The 17139-nt window shown below is 37.5% G+C and overlaps 1 protein-coding gene across 4 annotated transcripts in view; it reads left to right on the top strand.

Moving 5' to 3' along the window:
• Positions 1-17139, top strand: part of DOCK7 (dedicator of cytokinesis 7) — a 271583-nt gene that overhangs the window by 21337 nt on the left and 233107 nt on the right. For all 4 annotated transcript variants that reach the window (XM_049879451.1, XM_049879447.1, XM_049879449.1 and 1 more), the window contains exon 2: positions 12128-12233. In XM_049879451.1, the coding sequence (XP_049735408.1) occupies positions 12128-12233 (106 nt within the window). The remainder of the gene's footprint in view (positions 1-12127; positions 12234-17139) is intronic.

Below are 17139 nucleotides of genomic sequence, written 5' to 3'. Positions count from 1 at the left end.
TTTGAACTGCCAACCTTTTGGTTAGCAGCCATAGCACTTAACACTACCAGGGTCTCCTTAATACAGTGCTTTCTAAATCATTGATTTAAATGTTATCATGTTATGGGATACATGAGACAGCTGACATCCTTTTTTTTACCCCAGACAAGCTACCTCAAGGAGCTATGTCTTAAATGTTAAGTGTATTACATAGAAGTGCTATTTTTGTTCTGTTTCACAGATCGACCTGTACGTATTTTAGTTTTCTTGAGCCTTTAGTGGTTATTATAATCCAGCCCTCTGTGTTCTCAAAAAATTTAACACAGGCTAATTTACAAGTGTCACAAAAAAAGTGCCTTAGAGATCGGAGTTTTATTTAGCAAGTCACAAAAAATAGAAAACAGATCATAACAGTGGTGGTAATTCTTAAAATGTTCCTATTTAATATGTTAGTATGTACAGTAGACATTTTTCACTCTTTAACAGACTTCATAGGCTATAGTTTGGAAAATAGAGAAACTGTTAATGCGAACTATAGCTAGAGTCATTTTCCTTTGGAAACTTGCTTCCATGGAAAAAGGGTGTAAGAACTTTATGGATCTAAATTACAACCCAGCCTCTGCCTTTCCTAAGCATTAATAATGTATTTTATTTTAAAAATTTATCTAAAATATCTTTTTTCTATATTATAAAATAAATATGCTGCTGCAGAAAATTTGGAAAATATAGAAGGCCCAAAAGAGAAAATAAAAATCACCCGAAATTCTAGATTCTAGATCTCTGTCCTCGTGGAGCTTACATTCTTGTGATGATCTTTGCGAAAACTAGAAATAACCTAAATGTTCACCAAATGAACTTGTTAAAAGTGTTCCAATTTACCAATACTATGGTGGCAAAGTGGTTAAGAGCTCAGGCTGCTAACCGAAAGGATGGCAGTTCAAATCCACCAGCCGTTCCTTGGAAACCCTAGGGGGCAGTTCTGTTCTGTCCTATAGGGTTGCTATGAGTCAAAATCGACGTGATGGCATACGACAAGAGCAACAACATGAACTCTACAGCAGATAAAAAGAAGAGCAGTGGTTAAGCGTGGTGGCTCTGTGTTCAGATCTTGGCTTCATTCCTTACCCGTTACGTGACATTAGCCTCTTAAAGCTTCAATTCCCTAATATAGTACCTAGTTCGTAGGATTTTTCTGAAGATTTAATGAGGTATAAAAAATATAAAGCACTTTGCACAGTATTTGGCACCTTGTGTTTGATAAATGTTGCTAATGTTATTACTAGCTTTATTTGCTGATATGGAAAAAACTCCATGATATATTGTTAAGTATATAATTATATAATGGAAAGTATTAAGAAAAGATTATTATATGATGTCATGTGTAGACATTAAAAAATAAAAAGGATTTCTTAAATGTGCCCACTGCTATCAAGGCGATTCTGACTCATAGCAACCCTATAGGACAAAGTAGAACTTCCCCACAGAGTTTCTAAGTCTGGTGGCGTAGTGGTTAAGAGCTACGGCTGCTAACCAAAAGGTTGGCAGTTCAGATCCACCAGGCGCTCCTTGGACACCATATGGGGCAGTTCTACTCTGTCCTATAGGGTTGCTATGAGTCAGAATCGACTCGATGGCAATGGGTTTTTTAAATGTGCAGTTATATACGTTTTTTTGAAGAATACCTAAGAAAATACTAAGTGGTTACGTTTGGTGACTAGAACTGGGGATGGGAGATAGTGGAGAGATGTACCTTATGCTTTATGCCTGTTTCTGAAGTTTGACTTTATTTGCCGTGTATATATTCCTTTTATTTATTTATTTTTTAAGTTGTGTTCTCTGTATCAGGTTGTTATCTTCGCCTTTTCTCCATATTGGGAACTCTTATTTCCTCTGTACGTCACAGTAATTTTATTTACATAGTTGTAGAGCTTGAAAGAAGTTCTGGTATCAGCTCTTTGCAGATGTGCTAAAGGCACATCAGGGATGATTTTGAGATGGATAAAAAGTTATATATTTTGTAAAAAAATGTTTCATGTTGAATAGGAGAGCATTGTGTTTCAGTAATAATTTTCCTGCCTTCCTAGGTAACAAATGAGGTAATTATCATGTCAACTAGACTTTTCAAGAAAAGGTTATATATTTACAGTATTTGGTGAATTCAGATTTTTCCCCCCCAGAAAAATATGTACCTACCTATTTGACAGTAATAAATAAAAAGACATACTTTTCTCTTTGCTTTCCAATCCAATGGAAACTAACAATACAAAGAGATTAGTTTACTCTGTAGGGTATTTGAAAGCCCATATGCTAGGACATCTCTAAACTCACTCTTATTCCCTACCTTGTTCCTTTTCCATCTCTCCACTCTTCAGTTCTCTCCCACTCCTCATTGTCTTAGACATTGAGAATGTAAAGATTAATAAGATACGGTTTCTGCCCTTAAGTTCTCATCAGTTGTTTTACTCTAAGATTCTTTCTTTGATAACTTTTGGGGGGAGGAACTATGAATTTATTTCTTCTATTCTTGTTTTCACTTTAGGTCTGTAAACATTTATTAAGCAGCCCAGTATGTGGTCCAGTGGTAGAATTCTCACCTTCCATGTGGGAGACCCAGGTTTGATTATTGGTCATTGCACTTCAACACAGCCACCACTCGCCTGTCAGTGGAAGCTTGCCTGTTGCTGTGACGGTGAACAGGTTTCAGCAGAACTTCCAGTCTAAGACAGACTAGGGAGAAAGGCTTAGTAATCTACTTCCGAAAATCAGCCGGTGAAAACTGTTTGGATCACAGTGGTCTGATCCCGTTGTCCATCATCCCGTTGTGCCTGGGGTTGCCATGAGTCAGGGTCTGACTTGATGGCAGCTAACAACAACGACAGAAATGCTAGGCACTCTGCTAAGGGATGCAAAGGTAAATAAAATGAAGTTCCGACCTCTTAATTACGTAGTTTCTTGCCAGGAGATGGGTAAACACATTTCAAAACAATTTGTTAGGTGCTGTGACAGAAGTAGTGTTTGGTTGTCACAATTATGTAGTTCTAAATACAAAAATGCTACCAGACAGAGTTATAGAATATACATTTTCTCTAATGGCAGAGGATACAGAAACTAACCTGCATGGAGATATTTATATAAGAGACAGCATAGCATCTTGCAGTCAGAAGTGAAGTTTCCTTTTCCTCTCTAATTCCTCAAGGAGATTACAGAGGTGCTTCTGAAGAGTAGCAGTGAACCAAGCCAGAGAAGCCGAATTCACCATACTTTTATATTTGGGTATTGCATCACCATTCCAGAAGAATCTACTTTACAATTTACATACTTCTATCAAAAAGAGTGTTTACAAACATTGGGCTTTCCTACTTCATGTCAACAAGGCCAGGTTCTTCTTAATGGTAGGAAGCAGTCAGTGACCAATGTCCTTGAATAGCTTCCTGGAAAGTCCCATTTCCTTAAATGTATATGGATATATAGAGAGTGGTTTGAAAGCACAGAGGAGTCTCTAACTGAAGTGAAATAGAACAGAAATAATCAGGAAAGGCTTTTTGGAGAATGTGATACATCTTTTGAAGGCTATTTGCTTCATTGGTACTCCATATCTAATTTACTATTTTATCCTATTAAGCCCCCCACCCAACAAAATAAAACCAAAACCAAAAAAACCCAAAACAAACCAATTGCTGTCAAATTGATTCCAAGTCATGATGATCCTGTGTGTTTCAGTGTAGAACTGCGCTCCGTAAAGTTTTCAGTGGCTATGATCTTTCAGAAGTAGATTGCCAGGCCTTTCATTAGAGGTGCTTCTGGGTGGATTCTAACTGCCAACCTTTCAGTTAGTGGCTGAGTGCTTAATTGTTTGCTTTACCCAGGGACTCTCCTATTAAGGTAGAGTAATAATAATAACTGAAGACTTTAAGGTAAATCATAGACATCATTTGTGTCTCTAAAATATAAGGACATTTTCTGTATTACCCAAATACTGTTTTTACACATTAAAAAAAGTCAGCAGTAATTGTTAATTATGTAATGCATAATCCATGTTCAAATTTCTACAGTTATCCCCCAAAATGTTTTTACCCCTGATTTGTTCAAACCAGGATTCAGAGAAGTTCCATGTGTTGCATTTGATTATGTCTCTTAAGCCTGTTTTACACTTTAGCCCACTACCTTTATTATTTATTTATTTATCCATCACATTGACTTGCTGAGGAGATTTGATGTGGAGAATGACCTATCTTCTGCTTTTTTTTTTTTTTCTGATTGCTTTCTTGTAGCATTAACTTGTTAGAAACTGTCCTCTGTTTTTCCTATAAAATGGAAGTTAGATGTAAAGGCTTGATTTGATTCAGGGTAAACATTTTTGGCACAAGTATTTAATATGTGATACAGTGTTGTTTTTCTTTAACCTATTGTTTTCTTTATTCTTCTCTCTGTCTTTAATACCAGTTATTCATGATGATATAACTGATTGAACTGATCAGTCATCAGTTTTGGACTTGGATAGTCATAGCACTGGAGCATCAGCTGTTCTCGTTCCTTTTTCTCTTAGGGGTTTTTAGCTAGCCCTTTTTTGCCTTTACCATGTTATATTTCCCTACCCTTATCTTCTTCCCTGGTTTCTATCGTAGATATAAATAGTACCAGTTGCAACAGATCTTACTCTTTTTTTTGACATCATACATTACAAATACTTTTTGTCTTTATAGGAGTAGCTTAACCAAACTCTTCTTAGTCTAAACTGTACTCGCCTTTATGGAGACTCTACTCTGGTCACCTGAAGAATGACTAGAGATGAGAGTGGCTGTCTTAGTCATCTAGTGCTGCTATAACAGAAATACCGTAAATGGATGGCTCTCACAGTCCAGCAGGCCAGAAGTCCGAATTCAGGGCACTGGCTCCAGGGGAAGGCCTACTGTCTCTGCTGGCTCTGGAGGAAGGTCTCCGTCATCAGTCTTCCCCTGGTCTGGGAGCATCCCAGTGTAGGAGCCCCATGTCCAAAGGACTTGCTCTACTCCCAGAGCTGCCCTCCAGGTGGCTTGAGGTCCCCCTGTCTCTCTGCTTGTTTCTCTCTTTTATGTCTCAAAAAGAAATTGGGTTAAGACGCTATCTAATCTTGTAAACCTCATCAGTATAACTGCTGCTAATCCATTTTATTTCATCATAGTGTTAGGATTTATAGCACATAGGGAAATCACATCAGAAGGTAAAATGGTAACATCATGACATAGTGAAGTTGACAGATATTTTTGGGGGACACAATTCAGTCCATGACAGTGGCCCAGCTTAACTTTATTATCCTTGTGTCATTCTGGAAATCATGGCCATCTGAAAGTAGGAGAGGGTTAGAGGAAAGATACAGTGTAGTATACTTTTTTCTTAGGATGTGGATTCTTTGCTGGTTATTTCCAACATCCTATGGTGAATGACCTGGGTTAGTGCTTTATTTTGTGAAAACTGTAGTGCATGTTAACTGTAATATAATACATTATAGGGAAGGAACTTGGGGAAATAAAGTTGATAAAGAGATAAATAGATCAAATATTGAATCAGGTTTTCTTGGGAGGGGAAGATGGTATTTTATTATAATTTAGGGGGATAAGTAACTACAGAATTTTTTTTCACATATTGCATGATTACATTTATTTATTTATTTTTATTGTACTTTAGATGAAGGTTTACAAAACAAACTAGTTTCTCATCAAACAGTTCGTATACGCATTGTTCTGTGACACTGGTTAACAACCCCATGACATGTCAACACTCTCCCTTCTCAACCCTGGGTTCCCTATTACCAGCTTTCCTGTTTCCTCCTGACTTCTAGTCCATGCCCCAGGGCTGGTGTGCCCCTTTAGTCTTGTTTTGTTCCATGGGACCGTTCAATCTTTGGCTGAAGGATGGACCTCTGGAGTGACTTCATTACTGACCTGAAGGGGTTCTTTGGCTGAAGGGTAGACCTCCGGAGTGACTTCATTACTGATGTGAAGGGGTGTCCAGGGGCCGTAGTCTCAGGGTGTCTCCAGTCTCTGTTAGGCCGGCAAGCCTGGTCTTTCTTTTTAAGTTAGAGTTTTGTTCTCCATATTTCCCCAGCTCTGTTCAGGACCCTCTATTGTGATCCCTGTCAGAGCAGTCAGTGGTGGTAGCTGGGCACCGTCTCGTTGTACCAGACTCAGTCTGGTGGAGGCCATGGTAAAAGTGGTCCATTAGTCCTTTGACTAATCTTTCCCTTGTATCTTTAGTTTTCCTCATTCTTCCTTGTTCCTGAAGGGGTGAGCCCAGGGAGTATCCTAGATGGCCGCTCAGAGGCTTTTAAGACTCCAGATGCTGCTCACCAAAGTAGAATGTAGAACGTTTTCTTTATGAACTATGTTGTGCCAGATGAGCTTGATATTCCCCGAGACCATGGTCCCCACAGCCCTCAGCCCAGCAATTCGGTCCCTCAGGGAGTTTGGATGTGTCTATGGAGCTACCGTGACCTTGCCTTGTACAGGTTGTGATGGGTTCCCCAGTATTGTGTACTGGCCTACCCTTCACCAGTTACCACTTATCTATTGTTTATTAAGTGTTTTTCCATCCCCACCCCTCCCCTCCCTCATAACCATCAAACATTGTTTCTTTTTGTATATAAACCTTTTCATGAGTTTTTATGGTAGTGGCCTCCTACAGCATTTGTCCTTTTGTGATAAACTTATTTCACTCAGCATAATGCCCTCCAGATTCCTCTATGTTATGAGATGCTTCACAGATTCAGTGTTCTTTATTGTTGTGTAATACTCCATTGTGTAATATGTACCACAGTTTGTTTATACATTTATTGATGGGCATCTAGGTTGTTTCCATCTTTTTGCTCTTGTGAACAATGCTGCAGTGAACATGGATGTGCATATGTCTATTCATGTGACAGCTCTTATTTCTCTAGGATATATTCCTAGGAGTGGGATTGCTGGATCATATGGTATTTCTATTTCTAGCTTTCTAAGGAAGCACTTTATTGTTTTCCAAAATGGTTGTATCATTTTGCATCCCCGCTAGCAGTGTATAAGAGTTCCGATCTTCCCATAGCTTCTCCAACATTTGTTATTTCCTGTTTTATTGGTTAGTGGCAGCAATGTCGGGGTGAGATGGAATGTCATTGTAGTTTTGATTTGCATTTCTCTAATGGCTAGAGATCCCGAGCATTTCCTCATGTGTCTGTTGGCTGCTTGAATGTCTTTGGTGAAGTGTCTGTTCATTTCCTTTTGCCCATTTTTTAATTGGATTATTTTTCTTTTTTTTTGTAGACAAAAAACCAAAAACCAAAACCCAGTGTCGTCGAGAGGCGTTGGATTTTCTTGTAGGTTTTAGAGATTAGACCTTTGTCTGATTTATAATAGCCAAAATTTTTTTCCAAGTTTGTAGGCTCTGTTTTTACTCTTTTGGTGAAATCTTTTGATGAGTGTTAAGTGTCTAATGTTTAGAAGATCCCAGTTATCTAGCTTATCCTCTGAGGCTTGTGTGTTGTTGGTTTTGGTTTGTATCCTGTTAGTGCCGTGTATTAGGGCCTCTTGATCCTATTTTTTCTTCTATGAACTTCATAGTTTTTGGCTTTATATTTAGGTCTTTGATCCATTTGGAGTTAGTTTTTGTATATGGTGTGGAGGCCTGGGACCTGTTTCACTTTTTTGCACATGGACATCCAGTTTTGCTAGCACCATTTGAGTAACTACAGAATTTTTGACCTACTCTTTCTACTTTGTGGTTAATTATTAATAAATCATTAGAAATAAAAAAAGACTTCTTTGTATGGCTGTGGTATATGAGCTATCATCAGAAGGAAAATTGTTATTGGAAAAAGTAAATTGTTATTGGATAAGGAACTTTAACTGATACTAGGAACTATGTTTATCACATTTCTTATCTTGAATACTTTGGATCATGCTATGGTTAAGAGGTACTGTTTTGTATTAGGAAACTTTCTTCACTACCATTCCATGATGTCTTTTCTTAACAGAAGTTCTCAGTGTAAGTACACTTTTGTCTGGGTTCCAGATATTTTTATTGTTATTATAGTTCAGTTTAGAAATGGTTCTTGTTGTATTATCACACTTAAGTTTCAAATTATCTCTTATTGATTTTCTTTTTTTTTTTTGGAGGGGAAAATTACATAATTTAGAATTGAGAGATATTTGTAACATGAGAATAATTTTTGTATGTTATTAAATAAAAGATTGTTTCCTTTTTTTAATTGTACTTTAAGTGAAAGTTTACAGCTCAAGTTAGTTTCTCATATAAAAATTTATACACATTGTTATGTGACCCTAGTTGCTATCCCTCCTCCAGGCTCCTCCTTTCCACCCCGGATTTCCTGTGTCCATTCACCCAGTTCCATCCTGCCTTCTCATCTCGCCTCTGGACAGGAGCTGCCCATTTTGTCTCACGTATCTCCTTGAACTAAGAAGCACGCTCTTCACGAGTATCATTTTATATCTTATAGTCCAGTCTAATCTGAAGAGTTGGCTTTGGGAATGGTTTTAGTTCTAGGTTAACAGAGAATCCAGGGTCCATGTCTTCTGGGGTTCTCCAGTCTCAGTCAGACCATTAAGTCTGGTCCTTTTACTAGAATTTGAGCTCTGCACCCTACTTTTCCACTGCTCCATCAGGGACTCTCTGTTGTGTTCCCTGTCAGGGTGGGCATTGGTGGTAGCTGGGTACCATCTAGTTCTTCTGGTCTCAGGCTGATGGAGTCTATGGTTTATGTAGCCCCTTTTGTTTCTTGAACTAATATTTTCCTTGTGTCTTTGGTGTTCTTCATGCTCCTTTGCTCCAGCTGGGTTGGGACCAATTGATGCATCTTAGATGACTGCTCGCTAGCTTTTAAGACCCCAGATGCCAGGTTGTTTTCTTTTGAAGTAACCATATTTCATTTACTTAAGTTTCACATTTTAATATCTTCTGAAATCAGGGTATGTCTTCCAATTAATTGATGATGTAATGATTAATTGGCAAAGTTTTCATTTCTTAGCTGTATGTGGAATTATGGCATATCTTAACAATTAATGACATCTTGAATTTGGTGAAATACAACAGCCTACAATTCAGATTACTCATGGCTTAGCCCCAGTAATACTTCATGCTGAAGTTGGTAGTCAGAGATTATTTGTTCTCTTTTTTTTTTAAGGCTTGTTATTATTCCCGTTTCAGTCTTGATGGAAGGATCATGATATAAAGGCCTTTAAACAAAGCATAATAATGAATGCTCACATACAGCCGTCATTAAAAGGCCTAACAGGAGTCCTAGACCAAAGTTACCAGAGGCTTTACAGAATGTACCCTTTGCCCCCTCTTTTCTCTGTATTCTCTTACTCAAAGATTTCATTCCTCTAGCTTTCAACTTTAACTTCTAATTGTCTTTTTTTCTTTTCGATGCTCTTCTTCCCTTGTCTATTCCAATTTAGTCTTTTAAAATACAGATACGACATTATGTAACCAAAAAACAAAACCAAGCCAATTGCTGTCGAGTTGATTCCAACTCATGTTGCAGAGTAGAAGTGTTTTCCGTAGTGTTTTCAATGGCTATGACCTCTCAGAAGTAGATCACTAGGCCTTTTTTCCAAGGCACTTCTGGGTGGGCTTGAACTGCCAACTTTTCAAATAGTAGCTGAGTGCTAAACCTGTTACACCATCTGGGGCTCCTCAAGTCACCTATAAAAAAATGTAGAGCTAATTCAGTATCTTGACCCTTAAAGTTATGAATAAGTTGTGTATTTGTATCAAAATTTCTAATTGAGATGTTGGCACATAACACTGTTCAGTAAATGTGTGTGGAACGATTGAGTATGAAAGAAGGAAGAAAATATGGAAGGAAAGAAGGAGGGGAAAAGATTATATCCTAAATCTGAATAATTTTTGAAAATTGAGGTTATCTTGAGACTCAGCTGGAAATTCTAATGGGGACCAAGATACTCAGGGCTCTGAATTCATCCATTAGCTTCAGAACACTCCAGAGCAAAACAATTATCCACTTGGCCCAGAAACTAGGTCGTTAGGTCTATATTACTTTATGTGCAGTGTAAACAATAGGAGGAAATAGGGTTTATTTTTTGGAAAAGAGTCAAAGAACAGAAAACACGTTCTGTAAAATAAGGAAGTGGCCCGTTGATAATCATTGAGTAAGGTTATGTATGAACACCAGGAAGATAATTATGCAAAATTTATGGGTAGTGGTCTTTATTTTGTGTTCTTGGATTATACTTTTTCCATAATAAAAATATTGCTGATATAACGGGAAAGTTATTTAGTTACTGGATTTAGGACTAACTGAATATTTTCCTTTATAGTTTTGTAAAATCCGAGGAATATAGAGGTTGAGCTATAAATTCATTTAAATATTTGAATTATTTTTGTTTTAGAAATGCTATTTATTTATGTGAATTTGAAATACTAGTATGCCTCCTGGGGTCAACAACCAGCTTGAAATCTTGGGACTTCTAAATTCTAATTTTGATTCAAATAAAGTTGTATCTGTTACGTTATGCTGTGTTAATGCCTTTATGATTTACTTTGTCAGTAACTTCAGTAATACTGTGTATTTTATAGGGATAAATATTCACCTGTTTTAAGTGACATATATTAAGTATTTTTTGGAAAACAAAGATGAATAAAAACTCCACCTCTGTTCATATAGAGCATATATGAAACATGGAAAAAATACCTAGAAAGGAGGAAAATGCAACTTTAGCTATGATAAATGCTATAAGAGCTCTAAAGAAGGGGTGGTGGTTGTATTGTTTTTAGCTATGTTGAGCCAAGATGTTTGTACGGTGCAGTGAGCGGAGGTGAAAAACAGGCTCGTGCAGGGCTGTAGCTCTCAGCGAGATCACATGCTTTATTTACTTATACACTAATTAGGACAAAGATGAATTGGGCAAGATTCATCTTGGGGTTGGTCTGCCTCAGCCACTCACATCCCAGGGTGAGCTGACACAGGAAACGTCCTCTACACATGTATTGCTCCAAGATACACTGTAGGAGAAAAATGTAGAGTTATATACTTCAGAGTGCGTGGGAAAAGAGAAAGGGGGTAAGAGGAAGGGGCCTTTGTTCAGCTGCACCTGGTCTGACCAGCCTGTTACTGTCCTGTTACCAAGAAGTCCTTGTTCAAATTCAAATAGCATAGCAATCCTGTGACCAGGGTCCCTGACTAGAAAGAACATTCCTTCTCCTTTAGCTACACAATTAATTTTGTAAGCCTGTGTTTTTTTGATTGATGATGTAGCAGGTTAAAAGTCACTGGGAGAAACTGCCTCCCCTGGGGTGCATACTTAGTACGATTAAGTCATTATGGCAGAGGTGGATTACTCAAGCTCGTAGTTTTCACCACATCTTTGTGTTTTCACCACAAAGATGTGGTGAAAACCATGAAAAACTGTTCACTACAAATTAATAAGTAAGCCCGTGTTTACTTTGCATATTGGTAAGAGACAGTGGGAGTGAAACTCATGCAGGAGCTCATATGGTTGTCTTAGAATTTTGAGTTTTACCCTTAAAACTAGTGAAGATGTGGATCGGTGGATGTGGGAGAGAAATAGCATTTTAGGAAGCCATTTACAGTTCATCGACGGGAATTTGGAAAAGGACATTTAAGGCTGGAAAGATAGATTAGGGTCAGATTATGGAAAGCCATAATTTCAGAGTAATAGGATACTTTTTATTAGTTAAATAAAAATAGTTAAGTTTTCTAGGTTATGAACAAGGAACTAGTAGTAATATTAAAAAGGAAAAAAGAGTTTTTTCTTTCTGATTCCTATCATGTTGATTTTATATCTTTAAAATATGTAAATTTTAATATGTACATCTAATTATAGTTTCCAGCTATATTACAGGCCAAAGTATGTTCTCTGAAATGCCATATTAAAAAAAAAAAAAAAAGCCATATGTAAGTTGGTTGTCACTCTTGTCCTCTGCATCAGGATTATAAAGATATTCTATTGTAATTATAAATATGTAATAAAACATTAGTTCATAGCTTTAGCTGTTGTGCTGAGATTTTGTTGTTCTTTGAATGAAACTTTAATATACTTAGCTTCCCCCATTTAAACTAGTTTTATTTTTTTAAACTTTTTCCAGGTTTTTTTTTTTTTTAATTTAAATAATGCATTTGCTTTCTTTGTTATAGAACTGTGGCAGCTGAAGTTAGGAAGCAGATCTCTGGACAGTATAGTGGTTCTCCCCAATTGCTCAAAAACCTCAACATTGTTGGCAATATATCCCATCACACCACAGTAAGTAACATATTTAAAATATGGTGTCTTAGTCTGTACTTTTTTATATCTCAAAAGTGATTACCTTTAAGACACACCCTATACTGATAAGACCTCATTAATGTAACAAAGAAGACCATATTCCCAAATGGGATTATACATCCACAGGTATAGGGGTTAGGATTCCAACACATATATTTTGGGGATCCAGTTCAATCCATAACTTATGGTATGTTTTTGTTATATTACTGCTAGTATTTTCTTGAGAATTATTTTTTATATTCATAAGGACTATTGGCCTGTAGTTTTCTTGTGATAGCTTTGTCTGGTTTTGATAATAGGATAATGTGGCCTTGTAGAATGTGCTAGGAAGTGTTCCCTTCTTTTTTTTGTGAAGAGTTTGAACAACATTATTGTTTATTCTTCTTAAAGTGTTTGGTAGAATTTGCTAGTGAAGCCATCTGGTCCTGAGCTTTTCTTTCTGGGGAGATTTTCGGTTACTGATTCAATTTCTTTACTGTATAGGTCTGTTGAGATTTTCTTTTTTTTGTTTTTGTTTAATAATATTTTATTGTATTTTAGGTACACGTTTATACAGCATATGGGGTTCGCTTTTGTCAATTTTTATACAAATTGTTCTGTGCCATTGGTTACAGTGTTTACAATGTGTCAGTATTCTCATTATTTCCATTCTCTTTGTTCATTTTCTGTTGATCTAGCCTCTCTTACCTTTGCTTTTGGGTAAATGTTGACCATTTGGTTTCATGTAGTTAATTGTTTAAAGGAGCACATTACTCATGTGTGATATTGTTTATTTTGTAAGCCAATCTATTATTTGCCTGAAAGGTGACTTACTGAAATAGATTCAAATCCATGTTCAAAGGTTGTCTTAGGGAGATAGCCTTGAGAGTTTCTCAAAGAGATTTTTTATTTTTTCCTGTATTAGTTTTGGTAATTTAGGTGTTTCTAGGCATTTGTCTATTTTATCCAGATTATCTAAAATGTTGGCATATATAGCTTTTCTTAGTAGTCCCTTATAATCGTTTTAATTTCTGTAAGGTCTGTAGTAATGTCCTTGATTTCATTTCTGATTTTATTTATTCGTGTCTTTTTTTTTTTTTTTTTTGCTAGTCTAGCAAAAGGTTTTTCAATTTCATTTATCTTTTCAAAGAACCAACTTTTAGTTTTTGTTGATTCTCTTGTTTTTCTGTTTATTTTATCTCTAATCTTTATTATTTCCTTACTCCCATTGACCTTGGGTTTACTTTGCTCTTCTTTTTCTAGTTTCTAAAGGTGTAAAGTGAGGTGGTTGATTTGAGATCTTCTTTATCAGTGTAGGTGTTCACAGCTATAAATTTCCCTCTAAGTACTACTTTTGCCACATTCCATAAGTTTTAGTATGTTGTGTTTTCATTTTGTTCCTCTAAAAGCGTTTTTCTAGTTATCCCAGTAAATTCTTCTTTGACCCATTGGTTAAGAGTGTGTTGTTTAGTTTCCATGAATTTTCTAGTTTTTCTTCTGTTGTTGATTTTTAACTTCATTCCATGTGATTACAGAAAATACTTTGATTTCAATCTTTTAAAATTTATTGTGAGTTGTTTTCTGTCCTAACATAGGATCTATCCTGGAGAATGTTCCATTTGCACTTAAGAAGAATGTATATTCTGTTGTTGGGTGGACTGTTCTGTTTGTCAGGTCTAGTTTATAGTGTTGTTCAAGTTCTCTGTTTCCTTATTTATCTTCTGTCTAGATGTTCTATCCATTATTGAAAGTGAGTGTCAAGGGCTCCAGCTATTATGGTAGAACTGCCTGTTTCTTCAGCAGTTTGGATCCGCCAGGCGCTCCTTGGAAACTCTATGGGGCGGTTCTACTCTGTCCTATAGGGTCGCTATGAGTTGGAATTGACCCGACAGCAGTGGGTCGGGCCTGTTTCTTCCTTCACTTTTGTCAGTGTTTGTTTCATATATTTTGGGGCTCTCTTGTTTGCTGAGTGTATGTTTATAATTGTTACATCTTCTTAATGAGCTGACCCTTTTATCAGTGTAAAATGTAGTCTTTTGTCTCTTGGAATAATTTTTGACAAAATCTCCTTTGCCTGAGATTATGTAACCTCCCTATCTCTCTTTTAAGGAGCCCTGGTGGCGCAGTGGTTAAAGTGATAGACTGCCAACCAAACGGTTGCCAGTTCAAAACCACCGGCGGCGCTGCGAAAGAAAGATGTGGCAGTCTGCTTCTTTAGAGATTTATAGCCTTGGAAACCCTATGGAGTTGCTGTGAGTCAGAATTGACTCCATGGCAGGGGGTTTTTGGTTTAGCTCTCTTTTGGTTATTGTTTGCATATAATATCTTTTTCTGTCCTTTCACTTTTAACCTATTTGTGCCTTCTGGTCTAAAGTGCATCTCTTGTAAGCAGCATATAACTGGATCATTTTTTAAAAATCTGCCAATCTGTCTTTTAATTGGTGAGGTTAATCAATTTATGTTTAAAGTAGTTACTGATAATGAGGAACTTACGTTGTGCTATTTATGTATGTCTTATATCTTTTGTTATTTTCATACTGATTTTTTTGTGTTTGATTCATTATTTTCTAGTGTACTATTTTGATTCCCTCTGATGTCTTTTACAGTCTACTTCCATAAAGATTTACAGCCTTGGAAACCCTGTGGGGCAGTTCTGCTCTGTCCTATAGGGTCACTAGGAGTCGGAATCGACTCGATGGCAGTGGGTTTTGGTACGCTTTTTAGTTATTTTCTTAGTGGTTATTACGGATGTTACAGTTAACATCCTAAATTTATAACAGCCTGATTTGATTAAGTCAAATGACAGATTGGGCAAATTTGCTACAAAAGACCTCTTTAAAGTGTTAAAAAGCAAAGATGTCACTTTGAGGACTAAGTGCGCCTGACCCAAGCCATGGTATTTTTAGTAGTCTCAGATGCATGTGAAAGCTGGACAGTGTAGAAGGAAGACCAAAGAAGAATTGATACCTTTGAATTACGGTATTGGCGAAGATTCTTGAATATACCACCGACTGCCAGAAGAACAAACAAAGCTGTCTTGGAAGAAGTACAGCTGGAAAGCTCCTTAGAAGCAAGGATGGTGAGACTTTGTCTCATGTATTTTGTACATGTTATCAGGAGGGAACAGTCCCTGGAGAAGGACATCATACTTGGTAAAGTATAGGGTCAGTGAAAACGAGGAAGACTCTCAATGAGATGGATTGAAACAGTGGCTGCAACAATGGGATCAAACATAGCAATGATTGTGAGGATGGTGCAGGACCAGGCAGTGTTTTGCACTGTTGTACTATGAGTTGGAACCAGCTTGATGGTACCTAACAACAGCAACAACAATTTGATTGATAACAGCTTAGTTCCAATAGCAGAAATTAACTACTCCTTATCAACTTTGGAAACCCTGGTGACATAGTGGTTAAGAGCTACAGCTGCTAACCAAAAGGTCGTCAGTTTGAATCCACTAGACGCTCCTTGGAAACCCTATGGGGCAGTTCTGCTGTGTCCTCTAGAGTCGCTATGAGTCAGAATTGACTCAATTGCAACAGCTTGGTTTTGGTTTTTAACCAACTCTGCTTCCCCGCCTTGATGTTCTTGTTTTCACAAATGACATTTTTATACATTGTGTGCCTGTTAACACAGATTTGTAATTATTGTTATATGCATTTGTATTTTAAATCATGTGAGAAACAAAAAGAGAAGTTACATGCCAACAGTATAACAATACTGGCTTTTATATTTGCAGATGTAGTTACCTTTATCATTGATTTTTATTTCTTTGTATGGCTTCAAATTACCGTCTACTGTCCTTTTTGTTTCAGCCTGAAGGATTCCCTTTAGCATTTCTCGTAAGGCAGGTCTACTAGTGATGAACTCCCTCAGTTTCTACCTGGTAATTTTTAAATTTCTCCTTCATATTCGAAGGATAGTTTTGCAGGACATAGAATTTTTTTTTTTTTAATAATTTTTATTGTGCTTTAAGTGAAAGTTTACAAATCAAGTCAGTCTCTCACATATAAACTTACATACACCTTACTACCTACTCCCAATTACTCTCCCCCCAATGAGACAGCCGGCTCCCTCCTTCCAGTCTCTCTTTTTGTGACCATTTTGCCAGTTTCTAACCAGCTCTACTCTCCCATCTTCCCTCCTGACAGCAGATGCCAACATAGTCTGAAGTGTCCACCTGATGGAAGTAGCTCACTCATCATCTCTCTCCAACCCATGGTCCAGTCCAATCCATGTATGACGTGTTGGCTTCAGGAATGGTTCCTGTCCTGGGCCTACAGAAGGTTTGGGGACCATGACTGCCGGGGTCCTTCTAGCTTCAGTCAGACCATTAAGTCTGGTCTTTTTATGAGAATTTGGGGTCTGCATTCCACTGTTCTCCTGCTTCCTCAGGGGATCTCTGTTGTGTTCCCTGTCAGGGCAGTCACTGGTTGTGGCCGGGTACCACCATCTAGTTCTTCTGGTCTCAGGATGATGTGGTCTCTAGTTCACGTAGCCCTTTCTGTCTATTGGGGTCGTAATTACCTTGTGTCCTTGGTGTTTTTCATTCTCCTTTGATCCAGGTGGGTTGAGACTCATTGATGCATCTTAGATGGCCGCTTGCTAGTGTTTAAGACCCCAGGTGCCACTCTTCAAAGTGGGGTGCAGAATGTTTTCTTAATAGATTTTATTTTCCCAATTGACTTAGATGTCCCCTGAAACCATGGTCCCCAAACCCCTGCCCCTGCTTCGGTGACCTTCGAAGCATTCAGTTTATCCAGGATACTTCTTTGCTTTTGGGTTAGTCCAGTTGTGCTGACCTCCCCTGTACTGAGTGTTGTCCTTCCCTTCACCTAAAGTAGTTCTTATCTATTATCTAATTAGTAAATACCCCTGTCCTACCCTCCCTCCCTCCCCTCTCTCA

Source organism: Elephas maximus, chromosome 3 (assembly GCF_024166365.1).
Source record: "Elephas maximus indicus isolate mEleMax1 chromosome 3, mEleMax1 primary haplotype, whole genome shotgun sequence".
Lineage (NCBI taxonomy): Eukaryota > Metazoa > Chordata > Mammalia > Proboscidea > Elephantidae > Elephas > Elephas maximus.
The sequence above is the reverse complement of the archived record's forward strand: the minus strand, read 5'-3'. Positions and strand labels throughout refer to the sequence as shown.